Here is a 20,474-nt window from a genome sequence, read left to right on the forward strand (position 1 = left end):
TCTTTACGAAGGGAATCGCCAGCAGGAGTTGTACAGAGCAGAGCAACAAGGCATGTGAACGGCACCCTGCTGTCCGTGTAGGGACTGCCGTGTCACGATGCAGGAAGTGTGGAAGGACACTCCCGAGATGCACTCCCGAGAGGCATCCTGACCCCGTTGTAGGGTCTATTCTGGAAAGCGCCCTGGTGGCCACACAAGCAGGTCACCCCATCACAGCGCTGGGAGGGGGGCATTTGGTGTGTGGGGAGTGAGGGCGGGTTTAAGAAGCAGCCCCAAGCAGGGATCTTTGAGCAGCCAAGTTCTGTGTGTTGCACAGAAAGGCTGGGGAAGGGGGCCCCAGCCCCTGTTCAGTCTCTAGGCTCACTCATGAGCATAGCCGGTCACCACAATCAGTAGTGCTCCAGGGAAAGGAGCGTGCCCTCTACCGTGAAGACAGAGTAAGCCGACCCAGGGCGGACCGCTCCACGGTGAGTCTAAGGCCACGGGGACACCACATCGCAACTCATGAGAAGAACCATCTGTGAGGAATAGGCAGGGGGCGCTCAGTGGAGTTCTTGTTGCATGCTGCAAAATCAGCCCCTTCTCCCAGGGACCACTCTCTCATGAGTGCCAAGCCATTGGGGCTCTATATCAAGCCAGGATGCTCTATGGAGGAAAGCCGCGGTCACAGCACGCCCCCTGCCAACCCGTCAGCCCATGTGGACGTGTGCACCCTGGCTTGTGCCCGGTAACGTACAAGCTCGCACCTGCTCTCTTGGGGTCTTTGGAAATCAGGGCTCCCCTCTCCCCACACCAGGAGATCTGCATACGGCACTATGCCAGACTGGACCCAGGAATCTTGAATGGGTTTACAGCTCCGTCCCAGAACCCGGTGTTTCCCTCGTCCGTGCACACAGCCAGGCTATGGAGCACCAACATCTCCTTTGGGTGCATACAAGGCTTCACGGGGAATGGGGGGGGGCATGCTTATCAGAGAGTTGGGGGGAGGAAGAGGGGCCAGGCCGAGCAGAACTGCTGCAATGCTGAGGGCAGCCACCCCACTACCTACACACTGCCTTGTGGGATCCTGGAGGATCCAGTGCATGTTTCCCCCCTCCCGTCACAGCTCCGGAGCTCACCACCACCACCCTGCTCTTGCGGATGCGCAAGCAGCAGAGCACACAGACATGACAGAGACACAGTCCTGCCCCTGGGCTTCTGCTGTAATAAAACCGGATACACAAGGGGAGCGGGATAGGATGGGAAAAGGATAACGTGCCCCTTCTGGAATCAGGCCTGAGGGAAGAGCAGCTCTCTTGATTGCCGTCAGGTCAAGGGGGGTGGTGGTGGAATCTTTTCAAGTCTCATCACATCATCATCCCCCACCTCTTCCGAGACCCCACTGGTGCAAAATGGGGCATTAGAAGGGCACAGAGAGCACATCTTACAATCAATATGAATGGTCCCTGCCTGGGAAAACACGTTGTTATGGGTGGCAATACAAACGGCCACAGCTGTACCACAGCCTATGCAGAAAACAGCGTCCACCCTTTATTTATGTTTGCAATACGACCGTGCCAAGCCGAAGCATTGTACACCACCTCCAACAGCTGTAGAGCAAGCAGTCCAGGAAACCTTCAGGAGACATGCTTCCTTACAGGTCAAGACGTCTTCTTGACACACCTGGGTAAAAGTATCACATCTGGGTTAAAAAAAATCACAATTTTCTGAGTAGGGGCCTAGAGGAGAATGAGAAAGCATTGCCTGTCTGCACTCCAGTACCAAGCACCCAACTGGAAAGGGAAGCCGTCTGATTTCAGTGGGAGTAACTTCATGGTCCAGCAGAGGTCCAGATCGCGGCCAAATCATGGTCCAGCAGCCCTGCTGATTCACAGCCACAGTCCTGCCACGTCACTCTTCCTTCCTCTCAGGGCAAGAAGTCTCTTCATTCTTCATCACTGAGACAAACATACTCAAAACAGCTCCAAGAGGTGATAAATTCAGCCATTCAGGAAACAGCATTTGAAACATGAATGTCTGAAAGAAAAGGAACTTTTTTTTTAAACAGCAGTGCATATGAGAAATAAAAACACCCGCAGCCCTTTCCACACTGGTGAGAGTCTGTCTTGCCCATCACGGGATGTACCTGGATGCTGTGGCTGAGGGAGCCAGAGGTCCTGCTGGTGATCCCCACCGTGTTCAAGGCCTGGTGTGCAAACGCCCCTGCGTCCATCTTAAAGAAGTTGGGTACTAGGCGGGTCATATTGGAGTCAACAAAAAGGGGCAGGATGCTCTGCAGTGGGAAAGAAGGTCACAGCTATTCAAATCCACACCTAGAGGGGGTGTCATCTCCACCTTAGGAGAGGCGAGCTAGACTTGTGGTAGCAAGCATAGCTTGTCCCCTTTGCTAAGCAGGGTCTTACCTGGTTGCATTTGAATGGGAGACTAGATGTGTGAGAACTGGAAGATTCCCCTTAGAGCAGGGATCCTCAATGTTGGGCCCCCAGATGTTCTTGGACTTCAACTCCCATAATCCCCAGCCAAAGGCCACTGGGCCTGGGGATTATGGGAGTTGAAGTCCAAGAGCATCTGGGGGCCCAACATTGAGGATCCCTGCCTTAGAGGATGGAGCCACTCTGGGAAGAGCAGAAGGTTCCAAGTTCCATCCCTGGCTTCTCCAAGATAGGGCTGAGAGAGATTCCTGCCTGCAACCTTGGAGAAGCCGCTGCCAGTCTGTGAAGACAATACTGAGCTAGATGGACCTATGGTCTGACTCAGAATATGGCAGCTTCCTGTGTTCCTATGTTCCTCAGGTCAGGTGTTGGGTCCTGAAGCAGCGCACCAGGGAGAAGCTATTGCTGTGCTAACCAGGCGGGGGCAGAAGGCCAGGCTCCTGGTATTTACCCCAGGCCTGAACAAGCTAAAGCAAGAGCTTTCAACCTTGGGTCCCCAGAGACTGTCGAACTACAACTCCCCCTCATCCCACAGCCACAGTGTAGCTGGCCATTGTAGCTGGAGCTGATGAGGATGGAAGTGACCCAGCATGGAGGACCCCTGCTCTAAAGGCTTCCGACTAACAAACAGTTCCTGGGTGTTGATTGGCAAGGTGCCATTGAGGCTTTTAAGGATAATGTTAATGGTAAGAGCCCCTGGTGGTGCAGTGGTAAAACTGCCGCCCTGTAACCAGAAGGTTACAAGTTCGATCCTGACCAGGGGCTCAAGGTTGACTCAGCCTTCCATCCTTCCGAGGTCGGTAAAATGAGTACCCAGAATGTTGGGGGCAATATGCTACATCATTGTAAACCGCTTAGAGAGCTTCCAGCTATAAAGCGGTATATAAATGTAAGTGCTAAGTGCTATTGCTAAAGTTGTGCTATTGAGTCGGTGTCAACTCCTGGCGACCACAGAGCCATGTAGTTTTCTTTGGTAGAATACAGAAGAGTTTTACCACTGTCATCTCCCGCACAGTATGAGATGATGCTTTTCATCATCTTCCTATATCACTGCTGCCCGATAGAGATGCGCCTGGAACCGGCTGGCCCGGTTCGGTTCGAGTCTGAACCGGACTAGAACCCGACTGGGCCAGTTTGGTCCGGCACCTCGTCGAACACACATTCCTGGTTCAGTTTGGGGTGGGGGGTTCATGAACAATTTTCAGTTTAATTTTTTTTTTAATTAACCGAAAAACATTTGTGAACCCCCCAAACATTCAGGGGGTGTTCGGTCCAGGGTTGGACCGAACAGGGGGTGTTTTGGTTTGACATCCCTACTGCCCAATAGAGGTACCTTTAGTTAAAAGCTTCTCCCTTGCAAATTCTGTCCTTTCCAGCATGGCTAGGAGATTAGGGATGAATTGCCCCTCAGTTAGGGGCAATTACTGTTCTTTGTGGGAAGGAGGGATAATTACTACTTTCCTTTCATTGTTATTTTTTTACTCTCTAGCAAATTAGGACTATTTCAATATAAAAGTAAATAAGGAAAGCAAATGAGTAATTAAAATACCTTATTTTTGCACAAAGAACCCACAGGTAATACTGGGGTGGGGCAGAAACTTAAAAGGATGCAGGCTGTCTTCCAAAGCATAAACATTTCTCTCCTTGAACTTCCTTCTCCCCAAACCAAGAGCATTTCCAGACAGCAGGCTTTACTGTGGGTTTACTGCAAGGATTTAATGTGAGTGGATTTTAAAAAAAAATTTTTTTTTTGCCCTGGACATAAATCGGGCTATGCTCTAACGCACAATGAAAAAGCAGAATCAAAATCAAAGCATTAAAACATATTAAGTTTTAAGTAAGGAGAACCAATGTCTTTATTCTGCTTCCTGCTGAGTGTGGAAACACAAGGCCTCGACAGCACTGAAGTCCCCAAGTGTGGAAGCCATCCGAAAGAAAGACTTGTCCTGCGCACAACCATCATTTCTACACAGGGAGAATTCTGCCAAGCCCTGTTGACTGTCCACCACAAACCCAGCTGCCCTTTTATTCCTTGGTGCCACAGTACCTGTACAATGATGCCTTGGGAGCTGTATTCAACATTCAGAGCTCGTGAGAAGTGATCAATAAATGTCTGAAATGAAAGTGAGAAATATCAGTTGGCAGATGGTTCTCTGAGGGCCTTCAAGTGGAGACATCTGCTTCCATGGTTGCACCTAGATATACTGGGGATAAGCAGCCTCCTCTTGACTTGAACGATGCTCACCTCTATATTTATGTATCGGAGGCAGTCGCGGGAGATTTCTACAGTTTTGTTATAAGCCCCATTTCAGGATTCCTCATCCACGAGGCAAAGATGGAGCAAAGAGCAGGGATTAGAGGCAATGTAAGTGGAACCTCTTAAAGTTATCATGTGGCAACCTTTGGAACGCGCTCCTTGCTGAAATATTTATTTATTTATTTATTTATTTATTACATTCTCTATCCCGCTCTTCCTCCAAGGAGCCCAAAGTGGTGTACTACATACTTAAGTTTCTACTTACAACAACCCTGTGAGGTAGGTTAGGTTGAGAGAGAAGTGACTGGCCCAGAGTCACCCAGCAAGTCTCATGGCTGAATGGGGATTTGAACTCGGGTCTCCCCGTTCCTAGTCCAGCACTCTAACCACTATACCAAGAGCCCCCTCATCTTGTCAGCTTTTTAAAAGTCTTTACAGATCCATTTATTCAAGCTTTTTAACTTGAATTTGGTTTTTAAATTGTTTTAATCTTTTCATTTCTGTCTTAATTTGTTTTATACGAATACGAGCAATATTTATATACCTATTTTGAACAAAAGTTGCCAATGCGGTTTATGTAGATATAAATAAATAAAACGTCTCCCTGTCCCCAAAGGGCTCGCAATCTAAAAAAGAAACATAAGATAGACACCAGCAACAGCTACGGGAGGGATGCTGTGCCGGGGATGGAGAGGGCCAGTTGTTCCCCCTCTGCTAAATAAAGTGAAGCACCACTTTTAAAAGGTGCCTCTTTGCTCAGTTAGCAGAGGTTTTATGTTGTAAACTGCCTGGAGAAGTCAGTCTGGGGCAGTGTACAAATGAATGAATAAATAAACCACAAAGAAATCTGGATGCAACGCTGCAGCACATCAGGGGAAGGTTCCCCCTTTTACCATTTAAAAAATGCCGCTGCACAAGGGGATGGGGGCAGCAAGAGCTCCTGCCTCCCAAATGACTGCACGGGCTGGTCTGCCACTCGTGTTGGGCCTTTCACATGCATGTGCAGAGAGGCCCCAAACGGGCTGCAGACTGGCCCGTGCAGTCATGTGGGAGGCAGGAGGGGAGCTGGGAAAAGCTCTCGCTGCCCTCGCTGCCCCCCTCCAGCTGTGCAGCAACGTTTCTTTAAAAGGTAAAAGGGGGGACATTCCCCTCGACCCCTCTCCCTGCAGCCGCTGCGGCCACCCTCAGAGAGGGGCGGAAAATCATTGGCTGCCTATGGGCGGCAAAAAGCTTAATCCACCCTTGACCCCACTGCCCACTGAGACCATCAGGAGAGGTCCGTCTGCAGTTGCCACCGGCTCGTCTGGTGGCTACTCGGGGACGGGCCTTCTCCGCTGCTGCCCCGAAGCTGAAATAAGAGCCTCCCCATCTCTGGTAATTTTTAAAAAAACATTTAAAGACACTTCTGTTCACCCAGGCTTTTAATTAAATACTGTTGTGATCCTTTTAACATTGTTTTAGAATATTGTTTTAAAATTTTAAATGGTTGTAATGTTTTCACTTTTTGCTGTCATTTATTTTAACCAATGTTTTAACTTTTCTGTTGTCATTTTTTGTTGTAAAGCCGACCAGAGACGTAAGTTTTAGGTGGTATAATAATATGTTAAATGAATAAAATAAATCATCTTTGCCAGTCTTGAGGGTGTCTTCAACGTTCAGATAGGCAGAATTGGACTGCTCTTTACATGGCAAGTGTATTTAAGTTAACAGGGTTCTACCTTTCCCTCACCTTGGATGTGCCATATAGGGTTGCACATGGAAAAGGACGCCGACCAGCTCCAGACGACAAATTTATAATAACCCCCTTCTTCCTAGAAAGAGACAGCCAATGAAGTAAATTAGTACAACATCTTTCTTTCGCTAAAGCATGCAGACCGAACAAGGATTCTCCAGAAGATTCCAGACAGAAAGCCCATCCATTAGCCTGTTACAGCCAACACAACCAAGGGCTTTGTGGCACCTTAAAATACCAATAGAAAGGTACAGGCAGCATGTTATGTGCTGGCCAGCTGCGGGAGCTGCAAAAGTCACACAAGGGCGCTTTCCAGATTATATGCTGCAACTGAGATAAAGTGCTTCAGCTTCACAGGGTCGTATTAAAAACGATCCCCAGAATCTCAAACTCCCACAACCGCGAAAATACAGCTATTTTTCTGCAACAGACTTGCAAATCTGAAAGAAGGCATCGGAAATGTGAACGGCCCCTTGCTGTCAGTGCAGGGACTGCGGTGTCACAACACAGGAAGTATGGAAGCACACTTAGCAGATCCGTAGTGACACTATGGTAGGATTTAATCTGGAAAGCGCCAAGGTCTCCGATCGGCATGTGACCTGACCGGAAGGAGCGCAGAAGCCAATGAACGTGTGTGCATGGTCAGGAAGGAAAACAGCACTTTGCACATGTGCAGGAGCTTTGAACACTGCAGGGTTCATTGCCATCTGGAAGGACGCCCAAATATGAACGGCAATCCTGCCCCTTGTTTTTCAGGCAAGCGATTCGAAAGCAAAGCATCTGGCCAGGATCTTTGGGGTTTGTTTTTCTCCTGTCCTGTTGAAAGCCACCATAGGCTTAAATCAGCAATATAGGCAGGCCCAGAGATGTGGGGCCATCCTGATCTTCTACCTGGCCACCATCTGAGGAAGGACGATCCGCGTCATCTGTGAGAAGAAAAGCAGGCGGAAGAGAGTAAGTGTCGGGAAACGGGGCTCAGGCCTCTCCCCCTCCAGGGCCTGCAGTGCCTCTGTCACCAGCCTCCCGTCCCAGCCAGCCATTTCCCAGACCCAGGACAGGGAAGTGAACAGAGCGAGTGCTCCCCAAGGATTCCAAAGGTGCTCTTGGGAGGGCAACCTGAGCTTGCTGGCAGCTGCAAGGGTCTGCCTCAAAGACCCAGCCAACTGGCCAGGTGTAGGGCTGAAACTCTCGCTCCGCAGTTCCCAGCCTCGGGTCCCCCGTCACCCCCAGCCCCAAGGCCATGGGGCTGCAGTTTCCAGCATGGCCCTTGGCTATTGTGGCTGGGGATGATGGGAGTTGTAGTCCAACCACATCTGGGCACCCAAAGTCAGGGGAGGAGAGCTGGTCTTGTGGAAGTGAGCATGGATGGTCCCCTTTGCTAAGCAGGGTCCACCTTGGTTTGCATTTGGATGGCTGACTAGATGTGAGCACTCCCTGCTGTAAGATATCCCCCTTAGCGGATGGGGTCATAGCTCAGTGGTGGAGCATCTGCTATGCATGCAGAAGGTTCTGGGTTCCGTTCCTGACAGACTCTCCAGGGAGGGCTGGGAAAGACTCCTGCCTGAAATCCCGGTCAGTGTCGGCAGCGGTACTGAGCGAGATGCACCAGTGGTCTGACTCAGCATAAGGCAGCCTCCTATCTTCCTAACGTTGGGAACCCCCGGGCGCTTTCCAGATTACACCCTGCAACGGGGTCACAACGTATCTCGGAAGTGTGCTTCCACACTTCCTGTGTTGTGACACCGCAGTCCCTGCGTGGACAGCAGGGTGCCATTCACATTTCCGATGCCTTGTTTCAAATTTAATCGTTGCGATAAAGAGCTAGGAGGTCATATATCCGGTGTAAAGAAGTTACTGTTTTTTCGGGCTGTTTACGTTTTGAATGCGATTTGCCTGAACGGAAGCATTTTGCTGCTGTTGAGCAGCTAATCTGGAAAGCGCCCTGGTCTAGACAAGAAATAAACACTTCATGTACCCAACAGGGATAGCCAATTCAATTTTTCCTACCTTCACAACCGAAAGGACGTTGCAGTTCATCATATTGTCTATGAACTAAAAGAGAGTGGAAAGAAAACACAGTCTTACAGGTGTGGTGACTGTGAATGGTCCTTTTTGCACTGGACTGGGAAAGATCTCTGCCTGAAATCCTAAAGAGTTACTGCCAGTCAGAATACACAACGCTGAGTTAGAAGGACCAATGGTTTGACTCAGTAAAAGGAAATGTCAACAAAGAATGTGCTCTCTAAACATTTCAAGAATTGCCTCTGAGCTGGTCTTGTGGTAGCCAGCATGACTTGTCCCCTTAGCTAAGCAGGGTCCACCCTGGTTGCATATGAATGGGAGACTTGATGTGTGAGCACTGCAAGATATTCCCCTCAGGGGATGGAGCCGCTCTGGGAAGAACAGAAGGTCCCAAGTTCCCTCCCTGGCAGCATCTCCAAGTTAGGGCTGAGAGAGACTCCTGCCTGCAACCTTGGAGAAGCCACAGCCAGTCTGTGAAGACAATACTGAGCTAGATGGACCAAGGGTCTGACCCAGTATATAGCAGCTTCAGACAGGCAAGCTCGTGACAGTTCCAAGCTGGCACAAGGAAGGCAGCTTGAAGTCACAGAGGAAAACAGCTCACATTCAAATCTGGAAGGATCTTCCCCCTCAATACAAGAAAACCCTTTTTGCATGCCTGCTTCAGGTACATGGAATATATGGGCCGGGTGGCAGCAGGAGGAGGAGCGACCCACGGAAAAGTAGCTCTGCAAATGCACCCTGGACTATCAAGCACTCCTGTGATCAGCTGTCTACAACCCAGTCGTGGCAACTCTCATGATCCACTCACACCTTGCTGTGTGGGAAGCATCTTTGACTGAGATTAAACTCACCTGATCAAGGTTGGGCGTGTCCAGAAACAGCTCTGGCTTCGTAGTGACGATACCAACATTGTTGACTGTGGAAACACCAACCATAAGTACCTTGTCATTATATCATATCTCTCTCTCTCTCTCTCTCCCTCTCCCTCTCCCTCAGGCATGCCTGTCTCTAATCCCATGTGTGGCAGCTCTCATGAGAGTTCGCGAGCAAGCTGCCAGCAGGGGAAGAGGCGGTGGTGCCGGAGGCGAGGCAGCAGCGGGCAGGCAGGGAAAGAAATTGGCGGTAGCGGGCGGGCAAAACTGGAGGCACAGATGCTGTGTGCCCACCCCAGCTAGTTATTATTATTATTATTAAAAAGTTCTCAAAACAATTTACCTTGGATTGCACACACACTGTACTGACCTCTAAAAGCAAATGGAAGAGAATCATTGCTTCCATTTGCCACATGCATCCCCAGACTTGGACTTCTTTCTCTTCCCCTCTTTCTTTGCTCCTGTGTGGTCTGGACAAGGGGGGCACTTTCTAGACTAGCTGCTCAAGAGCAGCAAAATGCCTCCACTGAGGCAAGTCACATTCGAAACGTAAACAGCAGGGGGAACAGTCTCACGGAAACTAACACTAACAACCCGAAATAACAGCAGCTTCCTTATTCCGGATATCCTAGCTCTCTATTGCAGTGATTAAATTCGAGACAAGGCATTGGAAATGTGAACGGCACCCTGCTGTACGCATAGGGACTGCAGTGTCACAATCCAGGAAGTGTGAAAGCACCCTTCTAAGATCCGACATGACCCCGTTGCAGGATCTATTCTGGAAAGTGCCAAGGAGATCGGCTGCTACTAGTTAGTACACATTCTTGAACTACTTGCCTTGGCAGGATACGGGAAAATAATTGTGTCTTGCTGGCCGGGTTAGGACCTCCTTGCACTCATACACTACGGCAGGTGTCTCCAACCTGCAGTCCTCCAGATGTTGCTGGACTACAACTGCCATCACCCCCAGCCACAATTTATTCTGGCTGGGAATGATGGGGGTTGTCGTTCGGCAACATCTGGAGGGTTTCCCACAGGGTGGGAAACTCTGCTCTGCAGTAGACGGTACATGAAGATGGAGAGGCAGGCCGATCACTGACCGGAATGGCTGTCCAAACATTCAGGCCTGATTTGAGCCTGTGGGTTTGGGGGAGAGGAAAGGGCAGGAGGATGGAGCTGAAGGGCAAAGAACGAAGCCGCTCTGGGAAGCAGGAATTGCTGGTAAAAATGCCCCCTTCCCCTTTCCCCTCAAATGTAGGAGGGGAAACCAGAAGGAGTGAGAAGAGCTCACAATCTAGAAGGAAACCTAAGAAGGATACCAGCAACAGCCACTAGGAATACCCACAACCGTATTGGACTTGGGACTGTTCGGGGCCCTCGGCTAGGGGCTCTGGTTCAGGTTGTTCCCAAGGACGACAGAGCAAATGCTAAGACTTACCCAGGACGCCGACCTCCAGGTCCTGCAGAGCGGCTTGAACTGGCTTGTAGCTTTCGGAGCCCTGGGTGAAATCCATCTGGATCACCTTGGTGCTCCGGCCGTGCTGCTCCTCTGGGAAACAAAGGCAGAGAGATGCTGGGATGACCGAAGGGACCAGGCATTTCGGCACCCCAGGCCGAAACTGACGGATTATACTGCTAACACTCATGGCTCCCATTAAGACACAGAAATAATCAAGTCCCATAATTTCAAATCATCTGGAGACAGGAAGGAAGGCAGTGCCTAGTCTTCCCTTCACGCACGGTCATGTCAAAAAAACACAAACAGCTTTGCTTCCTCAGACCCTGCTGCAACCCCAGCCAGGGGCGCACCTAGATGATTTTGGCGCCTGGACCAGCCCTTCCACAAGGCCCCCACTGCCCCCCCCACCTTGGAGGCCATGGACCAGGGCCCCACGGTCCGGGGTTTAGAGCGCCTCTGGCCCCGGCAGTGTGGGGCAAAGATGGACGAAGGTGGCTGAGCTTCAGGTGGACAACTGGAGTGTATTCATTCCCAGAAAACCGGGGTCAGAGCACAGCGTAGACAGGATCATTGCCACCTTCGTGAACAGCCCTGCAGTCAGAAGCCACACCCGAGCTTCCTCCAGCAACTTCCTTCTCTACCCTATTTTATTTCAGGACCCCACAGCTCAGGGGCAGCCACATCTCCGAGAGCTGGACTCCGTGGCCCCCTCGCCCCACCCAGGCACAGTGCCTTGCTTACCTATTTCCCTGGCCACCTTCTTCAGTTTGTCCAGGGAGCGGCTGATGAGAACTACGTTGAGGCCCCTCTTGGCAAGCTGCAAGAGCAAGAACATGAATATCAGGAGCCCAGAACCTACAAAGGGTACTTGGGCAAGCACTCCCTGCAGAAGGCTGGTGGTGTGTGATTGCAACCCTACTTGACAGCTCCCTCACACAGTCACTAAGGCGCTTTCCAGATGACACGCCGCAACAGGGTCACGACGGATCTCTGAAGTGTGCTTCCACACTTCCTGTATTGTGACTCCGCACACTGACAACAGTGTGCCGTACACATTTCCAATGCCTTGTTTCGAATTTAATCACTGCGATATAGTGCTAGGGTGTCGTATATCCCACGTAAAGAGGAGGGTTCCCCCCCCCCCGGTTGTTAGTTTTTGCTAGACTGCTTCCCCTGTTGTTTGTGTTTTGAAAGTGATCTGCTTGAATGGAAGCATTTTGCTGCTGTTGAGCGGCTAACTGGAAAGCGCCTAGATGAAGCTGCATCGCTATGAAAGAAGAAACCATTGCTGAAGCTGACATCGTTCAGAAGCATTCATTGCCTAGTGATTTGCAGAGGAGCTGGAACTTTATAGCATCCATCATAACAGAGATCACAATGCCCCAAACCTACTAAGTGTCCCATGTGAGGTAGACACTTTTTCTTTGTGTCCCGAGACAGGAGTGCAAGAGGAATTGGGCAATGGGCACTTCCACCCAGCAACTTCACTCACTCATATACCCACCCACCCACCCATACCTACCTCTGGTGATCCTGAGCTTGATGACTAGTTCTCATGACTACTCATGAGGGAAGGGGCTGTCAATCAGAGGCACAACCCAACTCTCTTCTGTGTGTGTTCACAGCATAAATTCAAATTCAAATGCCTACCCCTTATCTTGCATGATCCTCATACATGTACTGACCTCATGGGCATAGGCTTTCCCAATACCAGCTGTGGCTCCAGTCACCACTACAAAGAAGAGAGAAAGCACAGGCTATGGTCATGAGGAATAGACTGTGTACCCTGAAATACAAAGAGGTTCTGGGACTGCAGTCATGTTCAGGTTGCTTCATACATGGCAATTTCTTCTATAAGAAGGTAATCCCCTTGGAGGAAAATATATGCATTGCCACATCTATGTTGTCAGACTTCATTTTGCCACAAGAACATCTAGGATTGCTGTGTAGACATTTGCACAATTGTGCACGCCCAGCCCTGCTAAATATTAGAAAGTGCACTAGAAGGAAGGTGCAGAGTAAGAGTGAGGACTTTGGAAAAAAGCCCAGTTCTGGAGTACTTGCTGCAGACAGCTTTAGCTTCTGGTGTTATTCAGTGAATGAATGCAAAAGAAGTAAAGTGATCAATATCTAAAGTAAAGGTAAAGTTGTGCCATGGAGTCGGTGTTGACTCCTGGCAACCACAGAGCCATGTGGTTTTCTTCGTTAGAATACAGGAGGAGTTGACCATTGCCTCCTCCCACGCAGTATGAGATGATGCCTTTCAAGAATCCTCCTATTTCACCGCAGCCTGATATAGGTGTTTCCCATAGTCTGGGTGGGAAACATACCAATGGGGATTCGAACCAGCAATCTCTTGCTCCCTAGGCAAGTTACTTCCCTGCTGCAGCGTTAGGTGGCAATGATCAATATCTATATATGTGTCATGGGGAGGGATTATCTCATAATTTATGAGGGATTACTTCATAATTAAGAGAGATGATTTCATAATTATTGCAATATGCAATACTTATCACATAATCCCTCTTAATGATGAATATTGCAAATATGCAATATGCAATGAAGAGGACGACCAGCAGCAAGGTGGGTGGACTCGATTACGAAAGCAACGAATGCACCACAGAGAGTCCTAAAAGGCCAAGTTAAAGACAGATCATCCTGGAGAGAATCTATCTATGTGGTCACTAAGAGTCCACATCACCTTGATGGCACTTAATAAATCAATCAAATGTATGTATGTATGTATTTAGAAAAGTTCAAAACAAGAAAAAGGGTCTGATGCAATGATGGAGGTGGAGAATGCACAGAGATAAGGACTGCACGAGAGCTTTGTCCAAAACAAGTGCAGGGAGGCCTGTACCTCTCCACCTTCTGGCCTATTTCGAACGTTAACGTGGAGGTGATACACTGTTGATGGAGTTTAACTGTCAGACTGTCTCCCCAGGCAGGAACTCAAGGGTGGCGCCGAGGGAGATACCAATTTCTCTCAGCACCTTCACCAAGCCACAGTTCCCAAGTGTCTGCGAGGAAAGCCAATATAGTTAAATCTGGCATAAAACCAAGATAAGCTGTCATGTAGCTATGCCCCAGGAACAGCTAGTAAATCAGACCCACATCATCGCTGCTATTCCTCGAGAAAATATAAGGCACTAAAGCATGACACACTATGTGCATTTCCTGCGGAAAGATGGCATCTGAGCAAGCAGAGGAGAAGCACTGTAATATTTGCTATGACCCCTGCTGCCTAGTACGTGTCATGAGCCCTGAGCCTGACCCCAAGGTACCTGGATATCGCTCTGAGGATTCAGTGGGGGAGGAGGGGTTCAAGGGGCCTCCTCCACCTCCAACACCAGTGTCCCCTATGCCTATGGGCTCTCTCAACACTCCCCTATCCTTGTCCTCGGAGAATGAGGCAGAGGCACCAGAACCTCCACCAGCAGCTACGCAGTCCAACTGGAACCAGCGCCTGGAAATGAGGAGACAGGCCCTTTAAGACCAAGGGGCATTCCGGGCTTGGAGGGGGCTGCACCTCTAGGTGCAGCCTAAGGCCTCCGTTGACCTCTGCTGCTCACAGAAGCAACTTCGTTGTGGACACATTTGGCCTTGTTCCTGTCCCTTGCTTTGGGGCTCTTGGCTTCGGACCCCTTGCTTGTTTTTGACTCTGGCCTTGCCTGCTCCCAGGAGTGTACTGATCCCTGGCTTTGACCTCAGGCATGTTGCGACTTCGGCTTGGTCTGCTCCATCTGTGCACTTCCTACCACACCTGGAGGTTGTAGAGACAGGGCTTTCCGCCTGAATTCAGTCCTGATTGGAGTGTGCTAGTCCACATATTCGCTGGATTTAATCCGACCTCCCTGCGGGCTATCAGGGACTAGGACAGACAAGACTTAGATTCTCCCCGAGTGGAAGCTGCAAATTCTGGCTTAGCCCAAGTTGCGTCTGGGGTTAAAAAAATCCTCTATTTCCAGCATCTTTTGAGAAAAAACTCCGGGGCTTCTGCTTTCTCCGAAGGTGCTGATGGAGGTGCTGATGACTATGCAAATGGCTCATCTAATCGCTCGAATTAAAATGTCTTGAATCTGCTGCGAAGCAGATTCACTCTTCAGATACCCCAAGGCATAGAGCCATGTGTGAAAAACCTCCTGGCTTGTCCAGGTACAGCATTAAGATCATCTGGGGAGATCCGGTTACTATTGCCTCCGACACCTTTGGTGGCGATTCAGGACCAGACCTTCTCGATGGTTGCTCCAGGACTTTGGAATGTGCTCCCTGTCAAAATAAGAGCTTCTCCCTCCTTTTACAAGACCCTTAAGGCACACTTGTTTTCTCAGGCTCTTAATTAAAAATATTTTTAAACTGTCTTAATTGTTGTCTTTACTCTGTAAAATTGTTTTAATTGTTTTTATTCTGCTTTTGTGGTTGCCGTCCTTTTAAACCATGTTTACCGCCTAGGTATACATATATCAAACCGTTTATAAAAATGATAATATTTTTCGAGATTTGGAGCTATGAGCAATTCCATGGGGGCCTGTGCCGCATTGGGCCACCCTTTATGACACCCCGAAAATAAGTATTTGTTTCTGATGACCAATTAATCCGGTCACCAGATTAACACAATCTATTAACAGTCAAGTAAATGTTGCTGCTGTGCTGTACTCAGGACAAGACGTCCCTCTGTTCTGCCCCTCAGATATGAGACTGCAGCACCCATAGCAGGAGAGGGAGAAGAGAAAGTCTGGTGCACTCACCTGCCCAGGGTCCATAGCTGGTCAGGTCAACCCCTTTCCACACCTCAGAAAGCACGTAGGCCCTCACTCTAAAACCCAAGCCCCAAATTGCTTTCAGAAGCCACCACAGGAGAGTTATGCCTCCCAGGACAGACAACATCTGAACTGGGGAGAAAGGGCTCTGGGAAGCCATCTCTTCTTCGACTCTCCCTGGAATGAAATGTTGTTAAAATGTCAAATCACTTGGTAGGTCCTTCCCAGCTCTTTGGCATAACAAAGTAAGAGTGTTGTCATCAAGGAAAAGTTGCCGATCCTGCTCCCCCTAGAAAACAACATGATCCCAGGTGGCTGTCACAACTCCCTGGAGTACTTGCGACACAGCTTCAAAAGGGGTGGGGTTTTTTGTTGTTGCTTTGGTTGTTGTTGGGGGTTTTTAAGGTGACAATTTTTATTTTAATAGGGAGTTATAATAAAAACATAGTTGAGTCCAGACATTCCAAATCACAAATGATATTACAAAATGCCAGTCCATAGCCATCATATCACAACACTCCCATAAAGCAAAGTAATGAAAGTCTATAAAGTTTAAAAGAAAAAAACTCATATAAAGAAAAATAAGATAACAAGAAACAAAGGAAACAAAGAAATGCAACTAAAAACATTAAAAAGTAAAATGTGAACAATAAAATATTCAAAAAATAAATAAGTAAAAGCAACAATAATAATTGTAAATAATCAAACAGATAGCAAAAAGTGCATACTTAAGTAATTATTACAATATCAATATATATCTGAGTTCAATACTTCATTTTAAAACATGGGTATTGATTACTATTATGGTTATCTCAATGCTAGTTATAAATTTAAGAATCTATTGGAGTCTATTAGACTCAAAAGGGAACAAAAAGTTTCAGTGTCCTCCTCATCCCCATATTTGTTGAAGTTTCACCTAACCAGCAGAAGGTTGCTGGTTCGAATCCCCATCGGTACTGTTTCGGGCAGCAGCGATACAGGAAGATGCCGAAAGGCATCATCTCACATTGCGCGGGAGGAGGCAATGGTCAACCCCTTCTGTATTCTACCAAAGAAAACTGAGGGGGCAGAATAGGGGCAGCGTACATTGAGTATTGCTGCGGCATTTAGTCAAAATGTATTTTAAATTTTAAAATTAAATCTATTTTAAAAATTGACTGCAAGGGATTGGGAAACTACTTATTAATATAGTGGCCAGGTTTTGTTTTATAATCTGTAAAACTCTATCTGATCTTTAGCAATGCATTTCATAAGTAGTTTATATATTTCTCTCTTCTTTTAAAATTGTATTTACATGATGCATTGTTTGTATTTCTTGTATATTGGTCTATGACCGTAATAAAGTTCTGTTCTGCTCATATTTGTAACTCATTTTTTAAATTTTAAATTTTAGTAAGTGCCTAATTATTTGTAGTCAGTATTCTTTTTTCTTTCTTTTTTGTCCTTTTTAGTAAACACTTTCCAACATCTAATGAGAGCATCGTAAATATTATAAATTAAAATTTGAATTTATTTATTTTTTTAAAAGAAAGACCTCTTTATTGACTAAATAGGTCTTCTGATTAACTGGGCAAAAGTTGTTTTGAAATATATTTATATTAATGCATGTAATTCTGCAGAGGACAGGTTGCCATCTCAGAACACAGAAGCAGGATGCCTTTTTTAAAAGAGAGGAAATATGCTTATTTTCTTCTAAGGTATTGTTTAATTAATTGTTTAAATTAATTCAATTTAATTTTATTGTCCCTATAGGGACCAAGTTTCATCACTGAAGGGAGGGACATCCTGCATGAGGGGCAGTTGGCAACCCGAAGAGGAACAGAGTCTGCTGCTGCATAAAACGCTGGGCTGAACCTTTCTCCCTTCTTGCATGGTACTATTCTGCGTGCAGGATCTTTTTTAGGTGGGGAAAGAAGCACTGAATTACCGCAGTCCAGGAAAATACCAACAGTTCACTCTCCACGTGGCGCTGACCGCTTCCCCGCGCAGCGAAACGCATGCGCGCCCAGAACGCTAGGCGCCTTCGTAAACCTCTTGGCTAAGCCAAGCGGGGGCGGGGTGCAGGCGGGAATCGTGGTCACGTGGTCCAGCCGTGTCATATGATCCGTCAAGATGGCGGCGCGGGTTCTTCCCGGTCGGGTGCTGTAGAGCGGGGGAAAGGGCGGATGTGGAGGTAGGTGCCCGGAGGGAGGCTGGACGCTGTAGCTGCCGCAGCCGTGAAGAAGGGCTGCAGTTTCCTCTGCCCACTTACCAGGGAGTGAGCCTCGTTGAGACCAGCCGGGCTGCCTTCCAAGTAAACTCGGGTGCATTGAGGCCGGCTGCCCCGGGGAGGGTGTCTAGGTTGCGGGGAGCATCGTCTGGCGGGAGCAGGGCAGGATAGGCTTGCATCATGCGCCTTCTATGTGTTCTAGAATGCTGCCCATGCCGTATGTAGGGTTGCCGTCTCTGACTGAAGCTACTCCTGGAGGGATCCCCCACCAAAAAAAAAAAAAAATCCACAATATCAAGCCATCGAATTCTATAGATTTAGTTTCAGTAATCACCTGAGATTGCTAATTCCTGGAGAGCTGGCAGCTCTAGGAACGTAGGAAGCTGCCATATACTGAGTCAGACCATTGGTCCATCTAGTTCAGTATTGTCTACACAGACTGGCAGCAGCTTCTCCAAGTTTGCAGGCAGGAATCTCTCTCAGCTGTTATCTTGGAGATGCTACCAGGGAGGGAACTTGAGACCTAGATGCTTTTCAAAGAGTGGCTCTATCCCCTGAGGGGAATATTATTATTATTTTACATTTATATCCCGCTCTTCCTCCAAGGAGCTCAGAGCGGTGCACTACATACTTAAGTTTCTCTTTCACAACAACCCTGTGAAGTAGGTTAGGCTGAGAGAGAAGTGACTGGCCCAGAGTCACCCAGTTAGTATCATGGCTGAATGGGGATTTGAACTCAGGTCTCCCCAGTCCTAGTCCATCACTCTTAACCACTACACCACGCTGGCTTATCTCACACTTCTAGTCTCCCATTCATATGCAACCAGGGTGGACCCTGCTTAGCTAAGGGGACAAGTCGTGCTCGCTACCACAAGACCAGCTCTCCTCTCCGTAGCTTTGTAGATAACAATTCCCTCTGCAGTGTAGGAACATTGGAAGTTGCCTTCTTCTACCATGCCAGACCATGGGTCCGTCTGGTTCAGTGTTGTCTACATAGACTGGCAGTGGCTTCTCCAAGGTTGCAGGCAGGAATCTCTCCCAGCCTTATCTGGAGATGCCAGGGAGGGAATCTGGGACCTTCTGCATGCAAGCAGGACAAAACCCATTCCACACAGAGATGGAAAAAATTAGAGAGAACATTGATGACTGCCATGTGGCAGAGCTCAATGTCAGAGATTGATATTGCCATAATAATCTGCCTGTGAATCCTCCTGAGACATCTGTGTTGGCCATTAGTTAGCAAGATGCTGAACCTATAGCTTGGCCCAGGGATTTTTTAATTGAACCCACATAGCTAGCATTGTCTTATTCATACGAATCTAGAAAATAAGGATTTCACATTGGGGGTGCAATCTTAGCATTCATCTTTCCCTCTCCATTCTTAAATCTCAACTGCTTCTTCATCTTTAGGTGATGCCAAGATGACCACTACAAGGCACAAAACTGTAGTTCAGGGAGAAGCATCAGAAACCGATTCGGAGGAAGAGGTTTATCTGTCCTCTATGCCCCAGACCTCATTCCCCAGCCTTTCTGGTGTGAAGGTCCCCGGGGAGGCCTCAGAAACAGACGAGGAGGAAGGTACAAGCCCCAGCATGCCAAAAGCGAAACCTAAGCTCATAAGCCCGGACTTGCCTCCACTGATAGTTTTCAGGAATGAGGAGCTGGGCTCTCCCACAGCAGTAGAAGAGAAGCCCGCACTTCGTATCAGACACCGGGGCCGCTATAGCACTCTGCTGCAGCAGAAGCTGATTGAGAGTAATGCCCGCTTGTACTATGACGTCGGCAGTACCATCAAACAGGTGTATCAGACCGCCATCAAAGAGATTGGGGCTATCACTGGGCAGCTCAGTAACTCCCAAAATGGCATCATCAGTGCCTCGCACAGTATCCGACTGGTCCTGGAGGACTTAAGAGCTGTTGCTGACAAGATAGACATCATCACCAGCTGCAATCTGCTGCCCGATATCCAGGTACCGCTGCCCCCAGCACACACCTAGCAGGTCCTGGAACCACAGCAAGATGAGCAACTCGTGCTTGATCAACAGTGGGATGGTCAACAGTCAGTAGCACAAGGTGCTGGAGTGCTGATGAGACCCTGGCCATCAGATGCAGTCAGAAACTGAAGCAGAACTGATGCTCTTAAGCAACAACCAGGCAGCAAATGACTCAGGAGCTTTTCCTGCATTGGGTTTAATTCACAGCACTTTGATACCCTGTCATGTTCTGCCCTAACTCCTTCCAGTAAGGCAGAATTGCACAAAATTAAACTGTCCTTGATATACATCTTGTTTCTTGATTTAAGGCATGTTCTTTTTCAAAGGTCATGCTTACCACATTGTGCTGGCACCCACCTCTATACAATGCAGACTCACTTGGGTGTCTGCAATGCCACTATCCATCAGCCCTGTAAATTAATTTTATTTATTTTATTGTTTTTATATATTATAGCCGGCTCTGTTTACACTTAAAGAAACCGCCCACCCCCACCACCCCCCGGAGGCGCGTTCACGGCCCACACCTGACTCCAGTTCATCCATACTTCCAATTTCAATGGAGTTTAAACAGATTTAGCAGCCAATGGCTTTCCCCACTCTCATGCATCCTGCAGGGCTGGCACAACCTATTTGCAAGCAGCCCCCTTTGCACTATTACAGCGTTCCTTGTGAAGCCGTGATGGAGGAGTCTGCTTTAGGTTTGCAGATCAGATGTGCACAACAAATGCTTTGGA

At 48.3% G+C, this 20,474-nt stretch overlaps 2 protein-coding genes across 2 annotated transcripts; one reads left to right on the forward strand and one right to left on the reverse strand.

Annotated features, from left to right (window-relative positions):
* Positions 1-1,508: 1,508 nt before the first annotated feature.
* LOC128332659 (very-long-chain 3-oxoacyl-CoA reductase-like) lies at positions 1,509-17,578 on the reverse strand. Its single transcript, XM_053267234.1, has 12 exons — positions 17,465-17,578; positions 15,526-15,714; positions 12,463-12,509; positions 11,519-11,594; positions 10,757-10,867; positions 9,298-9,362; positions 8,429-8,473; positions 7,313-7,347; positions 6,419-6,500; positions 4,480-4,545; positions 2,126-2,272; positions 1,509-2,016 (listed from the first exon to the last, which is right to left on the reverse strand). The coding sequence occupies exons 2-12, from the start codon at positions 15,695-15,697 to the stop codon at positions 1,891-1,893; spliced, it is 972 nt and encodes a 323-aa protein (XP_053123209.1). The 5' UTR covers positions 15,698-15,714; positions 17,465-17,578; the 3' UTR covers positions 1,509-1,890.
* BLOC1S3 (biogenesis of lysosomal organelles complex 1 subunit 3) lies at positions 17,556-20,027 on the forward strand. Its single transcript, XM_053267235.1, has 2 exons — positions 17,556-17,710; positions 19,157-20,027. Exon 2 carries the CDS (start codon positions 19,168-19,170, stop codon positions 19,741-19,743), a length of 576 nt encoding a protein of 191 aa, XP_053123210.1. The 5' UTR covers positions 17,556-17,710; positions 19,157-19,167; the 3' UTR covers positions 19,744-20,027.
* Positions 20,028-20,474: the final 447 nt, after the last annotated feature.

Source organism: Hemicordylus capensis, chromosome 7, assembly GCF_027244095.1.
Source record: "Hemicordylus capensis ecotype Gifberg chromosome 7, rHemCap1.1.pri, whole genome shotgun sequence".
Lineage (NCBI taxonomy): Eukaryota > Metazoa > Chordata > Lepidosauria > Squamata > Cordylidae > Hemicordylus > Hemicordylus capensis.

Excerpts from the sequence above, each read along its gene's own strand:
- LOC128332659 (XM_053267234.1), bottom strand. The coding sequence starts at position 15,697 with ATGGCTTCCCAGAGCCCTTTCTCCCCAGTTCAGATGTTGTCTGTCCTG. Across the intron at positions 8,474-9,297 it reads ACACGCCCAACCTTGATCAG|TTCATAGACAATATGATGAA; the intron begins GTGAGTTTAATC and ends ACTCTCTTTTAG. Across the intron at positions 2,273-4,479 it reads CCCAAGGCATCATTGTACAG|AGCATCCTGCCCCTTTTTGT; the intron begins GTACTGTGGCAC and ends TTCCCACTGCAG.
- BLOC1S3 (XM_053267235.1), top strand. The coding sequence starts at position 19,168 with ATGACCACTACAAGGCACAAAACTGTAGTTCAGGGAGAAGCATCAGAA.